At 34.9% G+C, this 20,409-nt stretch overlaps 1 protein-coding gene across 1 annotated transcript; it reads right to left on the bottom strand.

Annotated features, from left to right (window-relative positions):
* Positions 1-1,262: 1,262 nt before the first annotated feature.
* LOC128167923 (uncharacterized) lies at positions 1,263-20,002 on the bottom strand. The gene is made up of 21 exons (XM_052833915.1): positions 19,851-20,002; positions 11,003-11,132; positions 10,538-10,732; positions 9,995-10,128; positions 9,137-9,245; positions 8,796-8,956; positions 8,513-8,632; positions 8,090-8,201; positions 7,597-7,778; positions 7,310-7,414; positions 6,899-6,985; positions 6,614-6,737; positions 6,320-6,499; positions 5,352-5,576; positions 4,991-5,103; positions 4,142-4,211; positions 3,524-3,760; positions 2,683-2,925; positions 2,344-2,586; positions 1,851-1,943; positions 1,263-1,657 (listed from the first exon to the last, which is right to left on the bottom strand). Exons 1-21 carry the CDS (start codon positions 19,854-19,856, stop codon positions 1,515-1,517), a joined length of 3,012 nt encoding a protein of 1,003 aa, XP_052689875.1. The 5' UTR covers positions 19,857-20,002; the 3' UTR covers positions 1,263-1,514.
* Positions 20,003-20,409: the final 407 nt, after the last annotated feature.

The following is a 20,409-nucleotide window of genomic DNA, read 5'->3' as shown; positions in this document are numbered from 1 at the left end:
ACTAGTACATCTCATAACACATGTATGTCTTTTTTCAAAATGAGTCATTTTTAGTCTAATCGTTAATTTTTGTAGATAATGACAGAAATCCGCAAAGGGTTTGTTTAAAACTGTATACAAATGATTAAACTTGGATTACATAGAACTTAACAATAATTGTTATTTTTAAGAGGTGTGAAGTGTTTCAAAGACAACTAGATTTTTTTCTATTCATACATACTTTGCTTAACCAAAAGTACTTTTTTTTCAAAATCAGGTTTCCTGTATTCATGATAAATTTGTACTGAAAATGCTTCGGTAATGTTAAACTACGTGACTGTACACAACGGAGACTGTTTAAAATATTGTATTTTATTAACTTTAACAATCAATTACTATCTTCGTTTGGATATGATTCATTTTATTTTTTTAAACATATTTTGGACAATATTCTTTTTTACTGTTATCCGATTTTGATAGAATTCAGCAGGGTTTTTTTTTTAAAGAAAATTATTCTTAAATTTTAAAGCGGTGACAAACTAGCTTATTGATAATCATAAAGAAGTATGTTTCATCATCTCTAAAAAGATGCAATCTGCGTTGTCTATATTTAAATAACCTGTGTATGAAAGTGGAAGATTAAGAAAAGTAAATCAAACACACTCCACCCTTCCTCGTCATCATAAGTGTATCTAAAATTATTGTTCAGTCTTTTTTACTACCATTTTTTAAAAGTTCAAATCCTTACAGTTTATGTTGTGTACATCAATTAATTTCAAACTATCAGAAGGTAAAACTGAGCTGCTTTAAATATAAGCCCTTAAAATTAATCTAAAACTCTTACATGACAAATTAATTTATCATAGGTACTAGAACACATGTTATATGTTTTGGTTTTATATATTAAAACCAGTGGCCATTGGCTCCTATTTATAGCGTATAACCTGTAGAACAGGTATTCAAACTAAGCACGATTTTCACTCATTCGAAGGCTTTTCTTTGGCGCATTTGCACAATCCCCACCCACCCAACCACTTTTTTAGTGACATTATAAAATCAAGGACTGTGCACTATGTAAAATGTTTTATTTTCAGAAAGAAGTTTGAAGAATCTTTATATGTATTTGTACGTGTAAATAAATGCAGCAAAATAAGCGCTTCCTTCACTAATTATGTGTTTTGTTATTATTGTAAATAATTTATGTTCGGTTGAGTGGAACGAATAAGAACATAACAAAAAATTTAGTCATGTCATAAAATAATCGTCAATAACAACTCAATATATGTAAGAACAATTTTTAATTTTTAAAACAATGTCATTATAACTATGAAGTTCCATGAAAACATCTTAACATACCTTAAATGAATTAATGATTTACAAAAACAGTAGCAACAAATATATGTGACAAACACACGGACAAACAGTATCAAGTAAGCACTCGTTTGAGGTAATTAAGTCCAGATTTAATGCATGTATCCGGAATCTACCCCGGGACGGCGCGGTGGGTTAACATTTTTACCATCTTACGTGAGCAGTTACTCATCATCCACCTGGCGAGAGAATTTGATTGTCATGTCGTCACCGCCTTTGTTTGAGAACTTGACGTACAAAAATAGAACTAAGGCTGTCAGAATAACGCCAACTAATACCATCACTATAGCAACCCCGGCAGCGCCACCTTGTAAGGTAAAAAATGAATAGTAAGAGATCCGCCCATTCAAAACATTTCTGGGTGCAATTTGCTTACATTATGACGTTAGTTTATTTAGGTTTATATATTTCTGTAGTTTTGTGTACCTTAATGTCATTTCTTAGAATCAAAATTAGTATATCCATTTAAATGAATTTTAAATCAAATATCAAAATCATACCTTTTGAATAACCTTTCTGGGAGTTTGCTGCAATGTTTCCATAATACTTTTGTGGATTGGCAATGTATGTAGTGCCATCAGGAAATGATTTTCCTATAAAATATGTACATCAAACTTTTACACAATATTTTCATTAGAGACAAAGATCTAAGCAGTCTTACGAAATCAAAACTTCTCGGGACTTTTTGGCGGAGCTCGGAAAACACATAAAAATATTTACATTTATTGAATGTTGAAACTATAAACAAATTGATTCGCTCCCCGTGTAAAGTAATGGCAAGGCATCATTGAATGTTTCTTTTGTTGTATATAATAAAATTTTATGTAGTTTGGCAAAAAATCTGAAAATAAAACCATCGCCTCGTATTTAGACCAAGGTTGATTAAATGATAGATGTCGATGCAGCCGTAGTTAGTAAAACATTTGATTATTTTGCGCTCGCCGAAAATGCCCGGGAAGTTCCGACTACGGTCCCTGGTTGTGATGGACTTACTGCTGTATATATTACAGGTGGCGACAGCATCAGGCCCGGTCTGTCCTACATTACTTAGTGCTGATGTACTCAGTCGACACTCGCTAACCTCGCTGCAGTATGCGAATGTCGCGCAACTTCCGCCCTCCATTTCTACGCAGGATTTTGCACACTGAAACACGCTTACACCTGCTATGATCCGGTCATTTATCAGCTTGACATTCACATTTGATTGGCTTTGAACAAAATCGTCCAAGTATTTCCCTTAAAAACGAAAAAGAAAGAAACGTACATATAAATTGAAGTTCATATATCAAATACATCAATCACATAATGGAATTAATTTATTTGAAAACTTACTTGACCAGTGATTGCACATAGGGTTTGACTGAATTTGGGCTTTTGGAACATCATACACGTGTGATCTCCCCAGGTAACATGTCCCTATATCCGGGCAATAGTCGAACGATTTACAGTTGAATCCCATGTAATCGATACACAGTTTGGCGCATTGGTTAGTGTCCAAGATTTCCTGGTAGATTGTGTTGGATGAAGACAACACGGTTGTTCCTGCGGTCTCTACAAACTTGTTGGAGTAGTCCCCTAAACAGACATCAGCATATCGGTGATAATAACAGGGAAAGGTTTCAATTAAACATTTATAAAGTATGAGGAATTAGTTTAAGAGGATTGAATGGAATTTGTTACTTTTAGACCATTGTGACATATCGAAAATGAAGACATTTCTTCAATTATGTAAAAAATACTTATTATAAACTGAATTCAAAATTGAACCTTACAGTTATGTTGATTATTTCCTTCATAAAAAAAATTGTTGCGGGCAAAAGATTAACATTCATATAAAATTGTTATCTGCTTTTGATAGCTTATCTCTATATAATATACAAGACCGGAAAATTCAGATATGAAATTTCCTAGCCTGATGAATATATAATCCAAAATAGTGTCGTAAGAAAATTCATAGCTCGGAATGATGGATTTTTCCTTAACTCAATGAGAGTTCCAACCAGAAAGTTCATTAATTACATGTATATCAAATTCTTAGCTTGGCCAGATTGGTTGATAATTTTTACTCAATTATAATTACGACCAGAAACATTCATATATGAAATTCCTCGCCGAGCCTGATGAATAATCTGTTGACCATCCAGTCCCTACGGTAGTGTGAAACAGAACTTACTGATGTAGAGATCCACTCCAATGTTTGTCGTTATCATGGACGGGTTCTCGTCAGGGTGGAGGGTGGATAACAGACAGTAGCTAGTGGCGTACTGGTACTCGAACGAATTGCAAACGAATGTCAGTGACGTCACACAGGCTTGTGCGCAATCGTCAACTGAGACCTTAGACAGGATGTCGTTGTCGAAATGCTTGACAAACTTATTGGGCATCACTTTGAAATTGTTCATCACCGTTGCTATATGAATTAATTAATATGATATGTGTGAAAGATACATGTAATTTTAAAAAAAATTCGTGTTGGGATTTTTCTTCAGGATTGGATAGTTTTATTTACAAGATTATCTTCATAACTTTAAAACTTTATTATTTAACAACCAAACAAAAACTAAAACCTTTGAAGTATATGGAATTTGAGATTTTTCTATTTGATTAATAATCCAATTTTAATTTTTCGTTATATTGAATGATGTGGTTAGTAAACAAAAACATATAACAAGGGCAAAGTAACCAGAATACTAATTGGTAAAATAACAAAGTATCAAATAAGATAAAAGACATGAATTCTGCTTCTCTTGTACGTGTGCCGTTTAATTGAGTTGTGTAAAGCAAAACTTACTTGAAACTTTGGTCACGTCAGGGTTAGCTACAACGTTATTGGAAATGGTGTCCGCGGTGTAAGTCTTCACCTAAAATGTAAAAAAGATGAGCGATCGATGGTGCAATCTGCCATTAATTTTGTTTAATCGCAAAATACAATTCATATTTCAAATTCCTTTTTTTTTTTTGTTTAAATTCTTTTTTCATTATATAAAAACTTACTTATAAAGACCTTCACTGTTATATTTCAACAAATACGTAAAAAGTGCTCCAAGATTTGTTGGTATTCAACTCTCAACCTAAGAAGTCTAGCCATATAATGTATAGTGCCCTCACTACTGAGCCACAGTGGATTTTTCAAAATGCTAAATACGATTTTGGCTATGAGTTTATGGACTATTATTTTACCAAAACGTTCAAATGTTTGGATACTAAATCTTTCAAATGTTTAGAGTATATCCAAATTTTAGTTGAATGAATTGAATTGGTTTTCTATTCGACCTCACATAAACTATGTCAGAGATATCAGCATGGGTCCTTCCATAATATACGTGTAAAAAGCATTGAAGTTAAAAAAATGTCGCTATTTGAAGATTCTGGTATGCGTACATGAGTTTAAAATTAATTAACTTTTTACTTATGTGGTTACAAATATATGTAAAGCTAATTATAATTCGTGTGGAACGATTTTTAAAAGAATTATGATATATAAATGTTGATATCTAAATTTTTCAGTGTGTTGTCTGTCCTAATATTATATATCATGCATTTTATCCTGCTTTATCTCCCCCTCCCAATCTTTGCTTTCTAAAGTCCTCTTTCAGTTGATCAAATGAAGCACTTGCAATAGAAAACAAAGTATGCTTACATTCTTATCAAACTGAACTTGAATTTGGAGTTGTTTCTTCACAACAGAGTTCCTTAGGTTGTTCCATGCAGTGTTCAGAGGGACCTCAGAAAAGCTAGGACCTCCAATGCTTCCTATTATATAACAAGTGTACACACGATATAAGTCAATTTCTAAGTTGGGTTGGATTAATGGTAAAAACAGCATTCATTTTTAATATAATAATGGTCATACATTATTACATGAAAATATAACCTGGGCTGAGTTCCAGTCTGACTTTTTATAGTGAGAGAAATTTTTTTCAACTTGGAGACGTAGCATTGAGGAGAATGCATATTGGTAGGTAAGATAATGCAATTAACAAACAAAACATACAACTTACTGTCATACAAGTCACAGCTCTGAGTGGAGCCCACCTGTGTCCCCTCAGCCGTGTGTATCTTACTCAGTGTACACGTTTTTGATGCAGCGCAGAACTCAAAGCTGTTACAGCTCCAGTTCCCGAACGTCTGACACTGGTCCGCACAGTCCCCGGCGGACGTGAACCCTGTGAACACGGCGTCGTTGTGGGCCTGGACCACCTTCCCCGGAATCTTCTGATATCTACCTGCAAAAAATTACAGAGGAATACAATAATGTTAAGTAATTGAATATTTATCCTTTTACAGCGCATACTCGTACTATTCTTACATGTATAATCATAAACCGAATTACGTTCGTTTGTACGAAACACATACATGTATATTTGTGTAATATATGTATTTTACCTGTATGCATTGTATGTTATCTACTTTAGTATATAATGTATATAATGTGTGAATTTATCGTACATGTACATATTACCTACTTTTGTATATAATGTTTATACATGTAATGTGTAAATTTATCTTACATGTACATATTACCTACATTTGTATATAATGTGACATGTGGTTCATATCGTTTAGGTATAGAAAACAGTCAAACAACTTCTAGCCAGGTGTACATTGTATGTGGCGGACATTTTGTTTAAAGATAAAGTAATACATAATAAACTTGAAATTGAATAACAGTACTGTAAATTCCTTAACCCGAGTACTTAATTCCGCGTTTCCGCTATTTTGTATGAAATTGCGAGAATATAAAATCGCGAGCACCAATTTTTTGTTATAATTTCCTATAGCCTATTTCAAAATTGTGTGAAAAATAAAAGCGAGATTTTAAAATCCTCGAGGGCTGCTTCTCGCGATTTTACGCGGATATTAATTCCTCGCATTTAATTAGGAATCTACAGTATTCTTTAAGACTCTTGGGAATGATGTAAAGAAAAATTTTCTGTTGTTCAACGTAACATAGTTATAGTGTACTTACTTATGGAAGGTGCCTTTTCTAGCAGTGTACCCAGGAAGTAGGCATGGGAACTGTCCATATACATTACGGGCTGGGCGATTCTCAGAGGTGTAACCCCGGCCGCTTGAGCTACTTTAGAAATGGTTTGGAACAAAAATATCTGCTTGTACGAAAGCACATTTGCATCCAAGATCCCTGGAACTGTTCAAATACAGATTAACCCGCATGGTTGTTAAACAAATTTTAATACACTGATCATCGGGATTGTTTTTTTTTTAATGTAATCCAATTTGCTATTAAGAATCAAATATTTACCTAGGTATTGCATTTTGAACGAAATCTTTTTACTATCCGAAAAACAGGAACTGATGTCAAAGTTTGTGATTTCTGGATTCTCGGGGTCAAAGTTGAAAAAGTTATATGTCATCGTTACCATCTCCTAATGGTATAAAATAAGAGTGTCATGCAACTACAGTGTACGTCAAATAAAATATTTTTTTTTTACTTTGAATAATGTGTCCCTAAAAGTTAAACCACGTCATGGATATTTACAAAATAGCTCAAAAGCAGACAAGGTTTATTTTTAGAAGAAGGTATTACCCCCGGGATGTTAACGCTGAGTTGCACAGGGACGTCTTTGGAGGTCTGGGTCAGGGCTCCGGCGTTGTTTTGTTCCTTCTGGTCATTCTGTAGGTAACAAACACAACACGCGATCAAAATCTTACAACACATTGGCCAATTCATTGATTGTGGACCCATGTATAATTATGTAATACAAAAATGTGTGTCCAGTGTGGGGATATCGCCACTGGTCTTATTACATGTATTTTGAAATATTATTTTAAAAAGCAAAATGTTCAGTAATAATTGTCATTTCAGCAATCCTTTCAATTATTAATCAAATAGTTACTAAAGTATCTTCAGAGGAAAATTTGTGATGCCAAATTTCTCTAAGGGTTGATTTTTAAATATTGTAATATTTTTGAAGAACTTGAGGATTGAAAAACTTACGGCAAGGAAATAGAACTCTAGTATAGCGTGGACTTTAAACGGACCTAGAGGGTAGTCGTCTCTTGTACGGATAAAAACGTCACAGTTCAAACCACGTGCTCTGCGCTACAATGCAAACTAGGTTAGTTTACCTCGGATTAAGACACATGTTCACGTACACCTACCACCATCAGATGTAATAAAATCAACAGTTATTTAAAGACCACCAGTCTTCAAACCAGTGTGTCCTAAATATGTATTTTATTATTAAAATGTTTGTTTTTCACTTTTTAACTTTAAAACCTCACCCTTCCGGTATATGTATAGTTGTTGTCCAGGTAAAATAAATCTTGGGGATTCTTCATTTTAAGAATAAACTGTTGCTTTGTTGCACCGCTGGAGATGTTGGTAACTGACGCATCAAAAGAAGTGTTTTGTAGTGGAATGATGGAACAGTTCTGCATGACTCGGTCTATCGCGTAAGCAACGCCTGGAAGATAATGAGAACACATTGTTCTACGAGAAAAGTTGGGTTGGCAACATAAAGTCAATGGTGACACCACTTGTCAGCTTAGTAAAATATATATTTGTAGCAACTAAATAGCGATTGGATTTTAATAGCGGTGTTTTTTTTTTCATTCTATATTAGTTATCTATATCAAGAAATAAGGATTGGAAGGTGGAAAACGCTCCTTGAGAATGGTCCAATGATAAAAATATGGAAGTCTGCAGATTTCCTTTGCAAACGAACGTTTTATTGTTTTTTGACGGGGAGTGGTTTGGAGGGATTTCAAAGCCCACCTATAGTGTAGTCGTGTACTTCCGTGATGGGGTCGTTGCTATAGTACGGAGGAGCTCCAGAACTCGGGCGATAGTCCAGGCGCATCAGTTTATAGGCCATGTCAAACCAAACCTGTACAAATGTAACACGCCAGGCTATTAATAAAACCGTAAATAAAAAGCATGCTACATATAATCTGTATTCCAACACAGTCTGATTCACTCAAATGTAACATATAGGGACTAACATTCAATTAGAAATGGTAGACGAACTTTCTTTTTCCTTTTTGTTTTATTTATTTTAAAAACCTTGTTAAATTTTCTGATCATAAATATATTATATTCACACATAAAACGTATCAAATTTATAACAGTGCTATGACAACTCTGATGTGTTCTTAAAATAAATCAAATTCTTCTTCCGGTATAGTTGCATTAACTCACGTCAGCGTATTTGGTAGTTCCTGTAGACGATATGATTTCCTCTCTGTATGAGAAAGCCTTGGGCAATGAAGGCACACTTCGAAGTTGTAATCGGTTTTTGCAGGTCACAAAATGAGGAGTCTGAAATTAAAAGGTTGTACTTGAAGTAAATATGTTAATAACAACGCCTGTAATTCTTGTGTTTATTTTACAATATATCTATTTTTTCGTTATAAACTTGTTAGTTGTCTAAAATATTGGACATGTTTTGAAATTCGAATGATATTAATGTTGTCGCAAGTACTTCGAAGACAGTCGTAAGTGGGTCCAGAGTTGTCGTAAAATCTGTGTAATCGTAAATATGGTGAAACTGATAAGGGGAGGCTCCATCCTGCTGTTTCATGCCAAAGATTTCTGCTCGAACCGGAACTTGTTTATAATTAGAGGAGGACAACCAATCTTTGTCTGAATTCAGAAAAAAATCTAATTAATTCAAATTCTGATCTAGTTTTGACTGAGACCGTGATTGGCAGAGATCTATGAAAAAGTATACAAATTTCCTAACAAATAGAATAATAAGGGGATAATTAGCGCATTTTTTTGTGCTTCTTTAAGATAAAAACGAATTTTCCACTCATATAATACCTGTGAAGTAATAATCCAGGGTAAATGTTGATTGCAGCGGGGCCCAGGTAAGGCAGGTTCTCCAATAATCGCAACTGATTCCTCGAATCGTTTTCTTGCCCATGTATGTCTAGAAAAACATTTCATCTTCTAAAGGATGGCTTCAGTCGTTCATTAAATTGTTTATAAAGCAACGACAATGATGCTTATTCAAGGAAGCAAGGTCAAGGCAGTAAAGCAATTCGAGACGTGTCAAAACAATGGAAGGTGTCTAATTTAAACCTGATATTTATTCTATGCAACTTGCTAATAAAACAATATTATATGCATATTCAGCCGCTTAATGTAAATAATCTTTTTTCTAGAAAGTAAACATAAAACCAATAAATATTAAAATAAAAAAAATTGCCATCTTATGCGTAGACTGAAGGTTGCACTCATTGTATAGAGTGGACAAAAGAATAAAAAAGGATCTGTATAATTGAATGATTAAAGGATTAAGTTAACTGTCTCTAATGTTGAGAGATAAGAGGATTGATTTAACTGTCTGTATTTTTGAAGGGTCCAAAGATAAGACAATCTCTTTCGTTCGCCATTTTCTGTCCAAAGTTCTAGGAAAACTAAGAGTTTTAACTTTTTGGCAGTCAACTTGCAATCCATTCAATCGTTTTAGAAATAAACGGTTCACCGTCCCTTTATATAGTTTCTTCTTGCTTTTAGAAGCTCTGGGACAAAAAATTAAAAATAAAATTGTTGGAAGTATTCTTGTACAGACCGTTGACAATTTTACTTCAACATGATATCTTGTTAAGGAGAGCTTTTGTCGGAAACGTTTAATATGGAACGGTATGTGCGCCCCTATTAACTACTAGTGATTACCTGACCGTATAGTTTTGAGAAGTGTAGAGCTCCGTTTGTTGTGAACACATGCATTCCCCCTCTGTTTTCTAAGTTTCCAAACAGCAAATTGTTATCGTCCGTTGTAAGGTTTGTGGTTTTGCATGTATTGTTTGCTAAAAGAAAGACAAATTCTGGTATATAGTCTGTATTGCAGAGCTGCTGTATCCTCAAAAAGTTTAGTCTCCACTGGTAATATTAATCACAGCGATATTTGTTTACTGTTCCTTTTGAAAAATGTGTTTGGAAATTTGGCAATTTATGTTAGAATTGTTTGCATTTCTATTTGATTTTTTCCAGGAAAGTATAAAAAACCATTAAATCAAATCTTTTAAATGGTCTCCATGGAAATAGTACACCCTAAATTATGATTCTGGATTCTTACAAGGTGTTTAGACATGTATCTTATTTAGTCTTGGGAAATGTTTTTTATTTCAAACTCCAAAAGGAATTGTGGGTATTATAAAAACTTTTGTTAGAGTTTTGCGTCATGAAAATATCTACCTCCATTCGCTATATACTTACGATAAACGTAGAAGAGTTCCTCTGTGCTGTAATCAAAGATGAGTTTGCTGATCTGGTCGCCATTAAGCATGAAGAGGGCGGCCCGGTTGTTGTTATAGTCGAAGTACTCTTCTCCGGACACTGTCATGTTACGGTCGGCTATAATGGCCTCCAGTTTGGTAGAAAATGTGTTAGGAACAGTAGGAAATGGCGGTTCTGGTAAAAAGTGTTAATTATATGTTTCATTCAATACAAAGTGGCAAGAATACCCGGCATCATCGATGCAGAACATATTTTTAAATTTAGTCATTTCACATGAATAGCTAAACAAAGGAAATGTGTATAACTAAGCAAAACAATCTATCAACATAACTATTTTAATATAACTTCTACAAAGCTTTTAATTTAAGACATATTAATGTTCTACAATATTCCACAGCCTGGTACCATGATTGGGCCTAGTATACCTGTGCTATATGTACATACCTGAGGCTACGGTGGGTTTGACTCCTGGATTGGGGGTACATGTGTATAAGTTACTAGGCTGAGCGATGCTTAGGGTGACTAGTGACGTCATCAACACCCAGCAAAGCAGTGGGCCCCTACCCTGTGTAAACTAAACAACAAAGCATTGTGAGCACATATTTATAAAGACAACTGCCGTACCCTTTGTAAACTAAACAACACAGCATTGTAAGCAAATGTAACAATAATACTACATAACTGCCGTCCATTGATTTAAAGTGAAAGTATAACACCATAACGTGTATATCAAAACTATCATGTCATGGGTAGATCTAGCAACAGTAAAGTATTTGAATCTTTGTATATAACACAACCTTCATTCCTAAATAACCTTTACAACATAGTAGTATGAGCATATTAAACGAAACTATCGTTCACTTTATAAACTAAACAACACAGCGATTTAAACATATCTTTCCTAATAACAAAACTGTTGGACCCTGTGTAAATCGACAATCACCACATTGTGAGCATATATAACCTACTATTGTACCCGTGTAAACCGAACAGCACAGCATTGTTAGCATATATAACACAAATATTGTATCTTGTATCAACCGAACAACACAACATTGTGAGCATATATAACTCAACTTTTGTTCCGTATAAACCGAACAGCACAACATTGTAAGCATATATAACACAAATGTTGTACCTTTTTAAACCGAACAACACAACATTGTAAGCATATATAACACAAATGTTGTACCTGTGTAAACCGAACAACACAACATTGTAAGCATATATAACACAGATGGTGTGCTTTTGTAAACCGAACAACACATCATTGTTAGCATAATGTTGTACCTGTGTAAACCGAACAACACAACATTGTTAGCATAATGTTGTACCTGTGTAAATCGAACAACACAACATTGTTAGCATAATGTTGTACCTGTGTAAACCGAACAACACCACAGCAATAGTTTACTTGTACAGTGTATGTAACTTATGTGCAATGTTTAAACTGATCAACAATACAGTATGATAGAACAGAGTCTTGTATACATATCACATAACTGACGAACCAGATGTAAACTTAACAACAAGTATATAACAAAACTTTTGTATAGCAAATGAAGCAATGTTTTATAATATTTTTTAGTTAACGACATAGCGGAAAATTTATTGTAACAGTATCTCGCCAAACACACGGTCCTCGTCTAGAACAATATACTAGTATATAATTGTAGTTAACCCTATTCTCTAAATAGAATGAGCGACTATTGTTGTTTAAACACGTTTACTGTTCATGTATAAAAAATTGTAAGTTTGTTATTGTTTGTGTACTAATGGCAAAAGGCAATCGGTTTTTAGAACGCAGTTCGCAGTTCGCAGTTCGCAATTGAATAGTGAACTGCGTTCTATAGAACGCAGTTCGCAATTCAAAATTTTGTGCGATTGAATAGTGAACTGCGTTCTATCTAGAACGCAGTTCGCAATTCAAAATTTAGAATTCATATTTGGGGCCCGCTTGCCTTATATGCAATTGAATAGTGAACTGCGTTCTATAGAACGCAGTTCGCAATTCAAAATTTAGAATTCATATTTGGGGCCGCTTGCCTTCTATGCAATTGAATAGTGAACTGCGTTCTATAGAACGCAGTTCGCAATTCAAAATTTTGTGCGATTGAATAGTGAACTGCGTTCTATAGAACGCAGTTCGCAATTCAAAATTTAGAATTCATATTTGGGGCCCGCTTGCCTTATATGCAATTGAATAGTGAACTGCGTTCGCAATTCAAAATTTAGAATTCATATTTGGGGCCCGCTTGCCTTATATGCAATTGAATAGTGAACTGCGTTCTATAGAACGCAGTTCGCAATTCAAAATTTAGAATTCATATTTGGGGCCCGCTTGCCTTATATGCAATTGAATAGTGAACTGCGTTCTATAGAACGCAGTTCGCAATTCAAAATTTAGAATTCATATTTTGGGCCCGCTTGCCTTATATGCAATTGAATAGTGAACTGCGTTCTATAGAACGCAGTTCGCAATTCAAAATTTAGTGCGATTGAATAGTGAACTGCGTTCTATCTAGAACGCAGTTCGCAATTCAAAATTTAGAATTCATATTTGGGGCCCGCTTGCCTTATATGCAATTGAATAGTGAACTGCGTTCTATAGAACGCAGTTCGCAATTCAAAATTTAGAATTCATATTTGGGGCCCGCTTGCCTTCTATGCAATTGAATAGTGAACTGCGTTCTATAGAACGCAGTTCGCAATTCAAAATTTAGTGCGATTGAATAGTGAACTGCGTTCTATCTAGAACGCAGTTCGCAATTCAAAATTTAGAATTCATATTTAGGGCCCGCTTGCCTTATATGCAATTGAATAGTGAACTGCGTTCTATAGAACGCAGTTCGCAATTCAAAATTTAGAATTCATATTTGGGGCCCGCTTGCATTATATGCAATTGAATTGTGAACTGCGTTCTATAGAACGCAGTTCGCAATTCAAAATTTAGAATTCATATTTGGGGCCCGCTTGCCTTATATGCAATTGAATAGTGAACTGCGTTCTATAGAACGCAGTTCGCAATTCAAAATTTAGAATTCATATTTGGGGCCCGCTTGCCTTATATGCAATTGAATAGTGAACTGCGTTCTATAGAACGCAGTTCGCAATTCAAAATTTAGAATTCATATTTGGGGCCCGCTTGCCTTATATGCAATTGAATAGTGAACTGCGTTCTATAGAACGCAGTTCGCAATTCAAAATTTAGAATTCATATTTGGGGCCCGCTTGCCTTATATGCAATTGAATAGTGAACTGCATTCTATAGAACGCAGTTCGCAATTCAAAATTTAGAATTCATATTTGGGTCCCGCTTGCCTTATATGCAATTGAATAGTGAACTGCGTTCTTTAGAACGCAGTTCGCAATTCAAAATTTAGAATTCATACTTGGGGCCCGCTTGCCTTATATGCAATTGAATAGTGAACTGCGTTCTATAGAACGCAGTTCGCAATTCAAAATTTAGAATTCATATTTGGGGCCCGCTTGCCTTATATGCAATTGAATAGTGAACTGCGTTCTTTAGAACGCAGTTCGCAATTCAAAATTTAGAATTCATATTTGGGGCCCGCTTGCCTTATATGCAATTGAATAGTGAACTGCGTTTTATCTAGAACGCAGTTCGCAATTCAAAATTTAGAATTCATATTTGGTGCCCGAAATTTTCAGGGGCATCTACTAGTGGTATTTGACTACCACTGTTAAAATATGGTGATGCAGCTTTCTCTAGTTTTTAGCTCACCGAGACGAAGTCGGGGGGAGCTTATGCTATACCCCCGGCGTCGGCGTCCGGACCTGGTTAAAGTTTTTGTTGCAATTCCTCTATCTATATAAGTTATGACTTGTCCTATCTTCACCAAACTTGCATGGATGATGCATCTGGACCTACTTGTGGACTTGAAAGACTTGGATGCTGAATCTGGATCCTAAATTTCAGATGCTGAAGGAGGTTAGGGTTTTTGGAGCAGGTTAAAGTTTTTGTTGCAGGTGCCCTTTGATAGCAATATCTAAGTTACTCCTGGTCCTAACTTGACCAAACTTGCATGGATGGTGTGTCTTATGATACTGATCCACCAGGCAGACTTGAGTGCTGAATCTGAGCTATAGGTTTCGGATGCTGGAGGAGGTTAAGGTTTTAAGAGCTGGTTAAAGTTTTTGTTGCAGGTGCCCTTTGATAGCAATATCTAAGTTACTGCTGGTCCTAACTTGACCAAAATTACATGGATGGTGTGTCTTATGATACAGATGCACAAGACAAGCTTGAATGCTGAATCTGAGCTATAGGTTTCGGATGCTGGAGGTGGTTAAGGTTTTAAGAGCTGGTTAAAGTTTTTTGAGTAGGTGCCCTCTGATGATAATATCTTATTTACTACTGGTCCTTACTTCACCAAACTTGTATGGTTGGTGCGTCTTATGATACTGATGCACCTGACAGGCTTGAATGCTGAATCTGAGCCATAGGTTTCGGATGCTGGAGGAGGTTAAGGTTTTTGGAGCTGGTTAAAGTTTTTTGAGTAGGTGCCCTCTAATGATTATATCTTAGCTACTCCTGGTCCAAACTTCATCAAACTTGTGTGGATGGTGCGTCTTATTATACTGATGCACCTGAACGGCTTGAATAATGAATCTGAGCCATAGGTTTCGGATGCTGGAGGAGGTTAAGGTTTTAAGACCTGGTCAAAGTTTTTGAAACAGGTGCCCTTTGATGATGATATCTTAGTTATTACTTGTCCTAACTTCACCAGATGGTGCGTTTTATTATATTGATGCACCTCACAGGCTTGAATGCTGAGTTTGATCCATAGGTTTCGGATGCTGGATAAGGTTAAGTTTTTTTTAACAGGTCACATGTTACATAGATATTAGTACTATTTCAAACTTGCATAGTTGATTAAACTGTAATATGAATGAATCGAAGAGGAAGCTTCAGATGCAGAGCTTGATCTCCATTATCAAGGATGATAAAAAAATATTTTAGTTATTACAGGTCCTAACTTCACCAAACTTGAATGGATGGTGTGTCTTATGATACAGATGCACATGATAGGCATGGATGCTGAATCTCAGCCATAGGTTGCGGATGCTGGAGGTGGTTAAGGTTTTAATTGGTGGTGCCCTTGATGATGATATTTTAGTTATAACCAGTCCTAACTTCACCAAACTTGCATGGGTGATGCGTCTTATGATACTGATGCACCTGACAGGCTTGAATGCTAAATCTGAGCCATTGGTTACGGATGCAGGATGAGGTTTAGATTTTTGGAACAGGTCACATGTTTTATAGATGATAGCTTGCAAAGTTGATTTAACTATATTATAAATGAAACGCAGAGGTTGCTTCAGATGCAGAGCCTGATCTCCATTATCAAGGATGCTAAAGAAATCTCCTACCTCACTTAAACCTGCTTGATGTGGTTGTTGTTAAATGATATAACATGATTCCTATGATAAAGTATTGTATGATATGAAACACTATTGTTTAATATGATACAATATAATATCATATGTTATATTGTAAAAAGTTATATGATACGATATGATATGCATCATTTTTTTTTATATTTTATGATATGATATTGTATCATGATAGTGTTCTGTATAGTATTGTATATAATGATACAATATTATATGATATTATATTGTATCTATAATATTGTATCATATAATATAATATGATATTGGTTTCTGTAATATACAATTATATCACATGAAATTGTATTATATGATATTGTTATATTATATTTTATCGTATCATACGATATTGTACAATATGATATTGGTTTATATGATATATAATTCTATCATATGATACAATATGTATTATATAAATAGTGCCTGTTTGGGAGGGTAACAGTTGAAATTGACACCCCTTCAAAAAACCATTGTCAACCGACGCGAAGCGGAGGTTGACAATGGTTTTCAAGGGGTGTCAATTTCAACTGTTATCCTCCCAAACAGGCACTATTTATTTTGTTATACTGAATGTCTTAATTTTAAAGAAAACCTAACTGCTTTTACATAGGAATAACGTGAATTCTACGGCGAACCGTACGCGCATAATTTTCGCGCATGTTACAATTTTTAATGTTACCCGTTGGTAAGTGCGTTGCTAACGCTGAGGGTAATAGAACGGATTATGAACTGCGTCTAAACAAACAAATGGCATTAATATTAAAAGATGTGAAGTTCCTTCTGCGCTCGCCCCAACAGTCGCACTGTAAACATATTATTAAGAAATGACTTTGAAAACTACTTTAAGAAAACTACCTTTAGGTGGTATGGGACACCTGACGATATCAATTAAGAATAAAGTACATTATATTTGAAATATTTTCACCGGTTTAGAATTTTCAAATTTTACAATATTTAATCAAAAAAATAGATTTTAAAAATATTTTGAGAGGTGAAAATTGTAAAAACCTCATAATAAAAATACACATACCTGTGAAAGAAGTGCAATTGAAATAGTTAAAAGGGATGTTTTCCAAGATAATTTCATTGACTCATTATCATCTTTCACTCAGAAAAATTCACAGGAAGGAAAACCGATTCCTTACGGAGATTTATAACGGGGAATGTTTACATCTTTTCTCCATTCGGAATACACTCGGAATACATCGCGCAATTTTACAACGTTATCATCCGGGCTTGCTGCAACGACATCACATTTTTTAGCATTGTATTGAAACCTGATCAGCTAACAGGGGCGTTTCGAATGAAATATCTTGGAAATTTTGCATACTTTTGAATGAACATCGTTTAAACTCTGAGGTATTTATAGATATCATGCAATTAAGCAAAATGAGAATCCAAGATATCTTGGGACAGAGTATAATAGCTTTCGATTGCTATAGGAAAAACCTTGAAATTTTCATATTTTTTTCATTTTTTAGGTCCCAGCCTAATGTAGTACAAACCTCTAACTTTCACAGGAGTTTTCTTAATGCGCATTTTGTCTTTCCAACAAGTTTGTCCTCGGTTTGGCTTACAGTAAACAAAGGCTTTGAAATGAATGCCCGTCGTCGATTTACTATACAAAATCACGAATGTATGCTGACCCCTACCATGTTTAAAAGCTTCGTGCTTTTTATATACAATAAATTCAGCGCTAAAACTTGTTAATTATTATGGAATAGATATCAATAGATAATGTTAGGGGAAAAATATGCTTCATTTGAATCTTTATTTTTTTCACTTTTTACCGGGGCCCATAGGTATTCTACATTTTGAATTGGGAACTGCGTTCTAGATAGAACGCAGTTCACTTTTCAATTGTATATTAGCCCGATTCTTAAAAAGTAGAGATATAGCTGCATCACCGTATGTTCACAGTGGTAGTGAAATACCACTAGTAGATGCCCCTGAAAATTTCGGGCCCCAAATATGAATTCTAAATTTTGAATTGCGAACTGCGTTCTAGATAGAACGCAGTTCACTATTCAATTGCATATAAGACAATCGGGCCCCAAATATGAATTCTAAATTTTGAATTGCGAACTGCGTTCTAGATAGAACGCAGTTCACTATTCAATTGCATATAAGGCAAGCGGGCCCCAAATATGAATTCTAAATTTTGAATTGCGAACTGCGTTCTGGATAGAACGCAGTTCACTATTCAATTGCATATAAGGCAAGCGGGCCCCAAGTATGAATTCTAAATTTTGAATTGCGAACTGCGTTTTATAGAACGCAGTTCACTATTCAATTGCATATAAGGCAAGCGGGCCCCAAATATGAATTCTAAATTTTGAATTGCGAACTGCGTTCTATAGAACGCAGTTCACTATTCAATTGCATATAAGGCAAGCGGGCCCCAAATATGAATTCTAAATTTTGAATTGCGAACTGCGTTCTAAAGAACGCAGTTCACTATTCAATTGCATATAAGGCAAGCGGGCCCCAAATATGAATTCTAAATTTTGAATTGCGAACTGCGTTCTATAGAACGCAGTTCACTATTCAATTGCATATAAGGCAAGCGGGCCCCAAATATGAATTCTAAATTTTGAATTGCGAACTGCGTTCTATAGAACGCAGTTCACTATTCAATCTCACAAAATTTTGAATTGCGAACTGCGTTCTATAGAATGCAGTTCACTATTCAATTGCATATAAGGCAAGCGGGCCCAAATATGAATTCTAAATTTTGAATTGCGAACTGCGTTCTATAGAACGCAGTTCACTATTCAATTGCATATAAGGCAAGCGGGCCCCAAATATGAATTCTAAATTTTGAATTGCGAACTGCGTTCTATAGAACGCAGTTCACTATTCAATTGCATATAAGGCAAGCGGGCCCCAAATATGAATTCTAAATTTTGAATTGCGAACTGCGTTCTATAGAACGCAGTTCACTATTCAATTGCATATAAGGCAAGCGGGCCCCAAGTATGAATTCTAAATTTTGAAATGCGAACTGCGTTCTATAGAACGCAGTTCACTATTCAATTGCATATAAGGCAAGCGGGCCCCAAGTATGAATTCTAAATTTTGAATTGCGAACTGCGTTCTATAGAACGCAGTTCACTATTCAATCGCACAAAATTTTGAATTGCGAACTGTGTTCTATAGAACGCAGTTCACTATTCAATTGCATATAAGGCAAGCGGGCCCCAAATATGAATTCTAAATTTTGAATTGCGAACTGCGTTCTATAGAATGCAGTTCACTATTCAATTGCATATAAGGCAAGCGGGCCCCAAATATGAATTCTAAATTTTGAATTGCGAACTGCGTTCTATAGAACGCAGTTCACTATTCAATCGCACAAAATTTTGAATTGCGAACTGCGTTCTATAGAACGCAGTTCACTATTCAATTGCGAACTGCGAACTGCGAACTGCGTTCTAAAAACCGATTGCCATGGCAAAACCATTTCTTTAAGATAATTGTTGGAATGCAGCATTAATGTTTAGTGCAATTAGATAAGCCAAAAATATTGAATATGCCTAGACCATGACAATGAAGTAATAAAAAAACGAAGTAAAATACTTCAAATCTTTGTAAATATCATGTCAAACATGTAATGTATTCATTGGTGAGATCTAGAAAATTAAACATAGGTTTTACTTACAAGCAGTATGTCCTTTTAAAAAATATTTTACACACAATAACATTGTATAACGATGTATGAATTGTATTCATCATGAGTAGATACATTTACAGTGTACAGGTCAAATCACGCCGATTAGTCAATAAATGTTGCCCATAAAAAAAGAACTACAACAAAATGGTGATTAAAAGAAAAGTGGTACATCAATATCCCTCTCCTTGGGGAGGGGTTACTTACCGGCATGGCGTGTGTGGGGCGTTGAGGCGGATTACTGTAGGGGTAGGCGAACTATGAACTGGTACAATACAAGTCTCCGTCCGTTTCTGGATCAGTTGATAACGTCGGGGGCCGATTATTTAGGTGATTATCTGAGTCGATTTATCTAACTGATTTACCTATGAACAGATTTACACCTTATGTAGAGAGATCAATCTTTACTCATTTTTAAGTTAACATTATATATGATAACGACTCGTTGTTTTTCCTTCACGTTTAAAATTGAAATGTAAAGAGAAATGTCATTTATGATCAATTGGTCATCTTATGTCTGATCCTTCTGATATCATTTAATCTTAGCTAAAAGGTTAATTTTTGACTCATTAAAAATTGATGCATTAGCCTAATATATTTCCAAAACTTGCATAAAAGTTACACTGTATTGAATTAATGACTTATGTACAATACGTTATCATAAAACTGATAATACGGTCCACCGCAATTATTTCTGCTCGTGTGGTGAATTTCATATGAAAAGGTTCCTGTGAAAATTTCATCTTCTATACACATTTTTTTATAG

Source organism: Crassostrea angulata, chromosome 10 (assembly GCF_025612915.1).
Source record: "Crassostrea angulata isolate pt1a10 chromosome 10, ASM2561291v2, whole genome shotgun sequence".
Classification (NCBI taxonomy): Eukaryota; Metazoa; Mollusca; class Bivalvia; order Ostreida; family Ostreidae; genus Magallana; species Magallana angulata.
The sequence above is the reverse complement of the archived record's forward strand: the minus strand, read 5'-3'. Positions and strand labels throughout refer to the sequence as shown.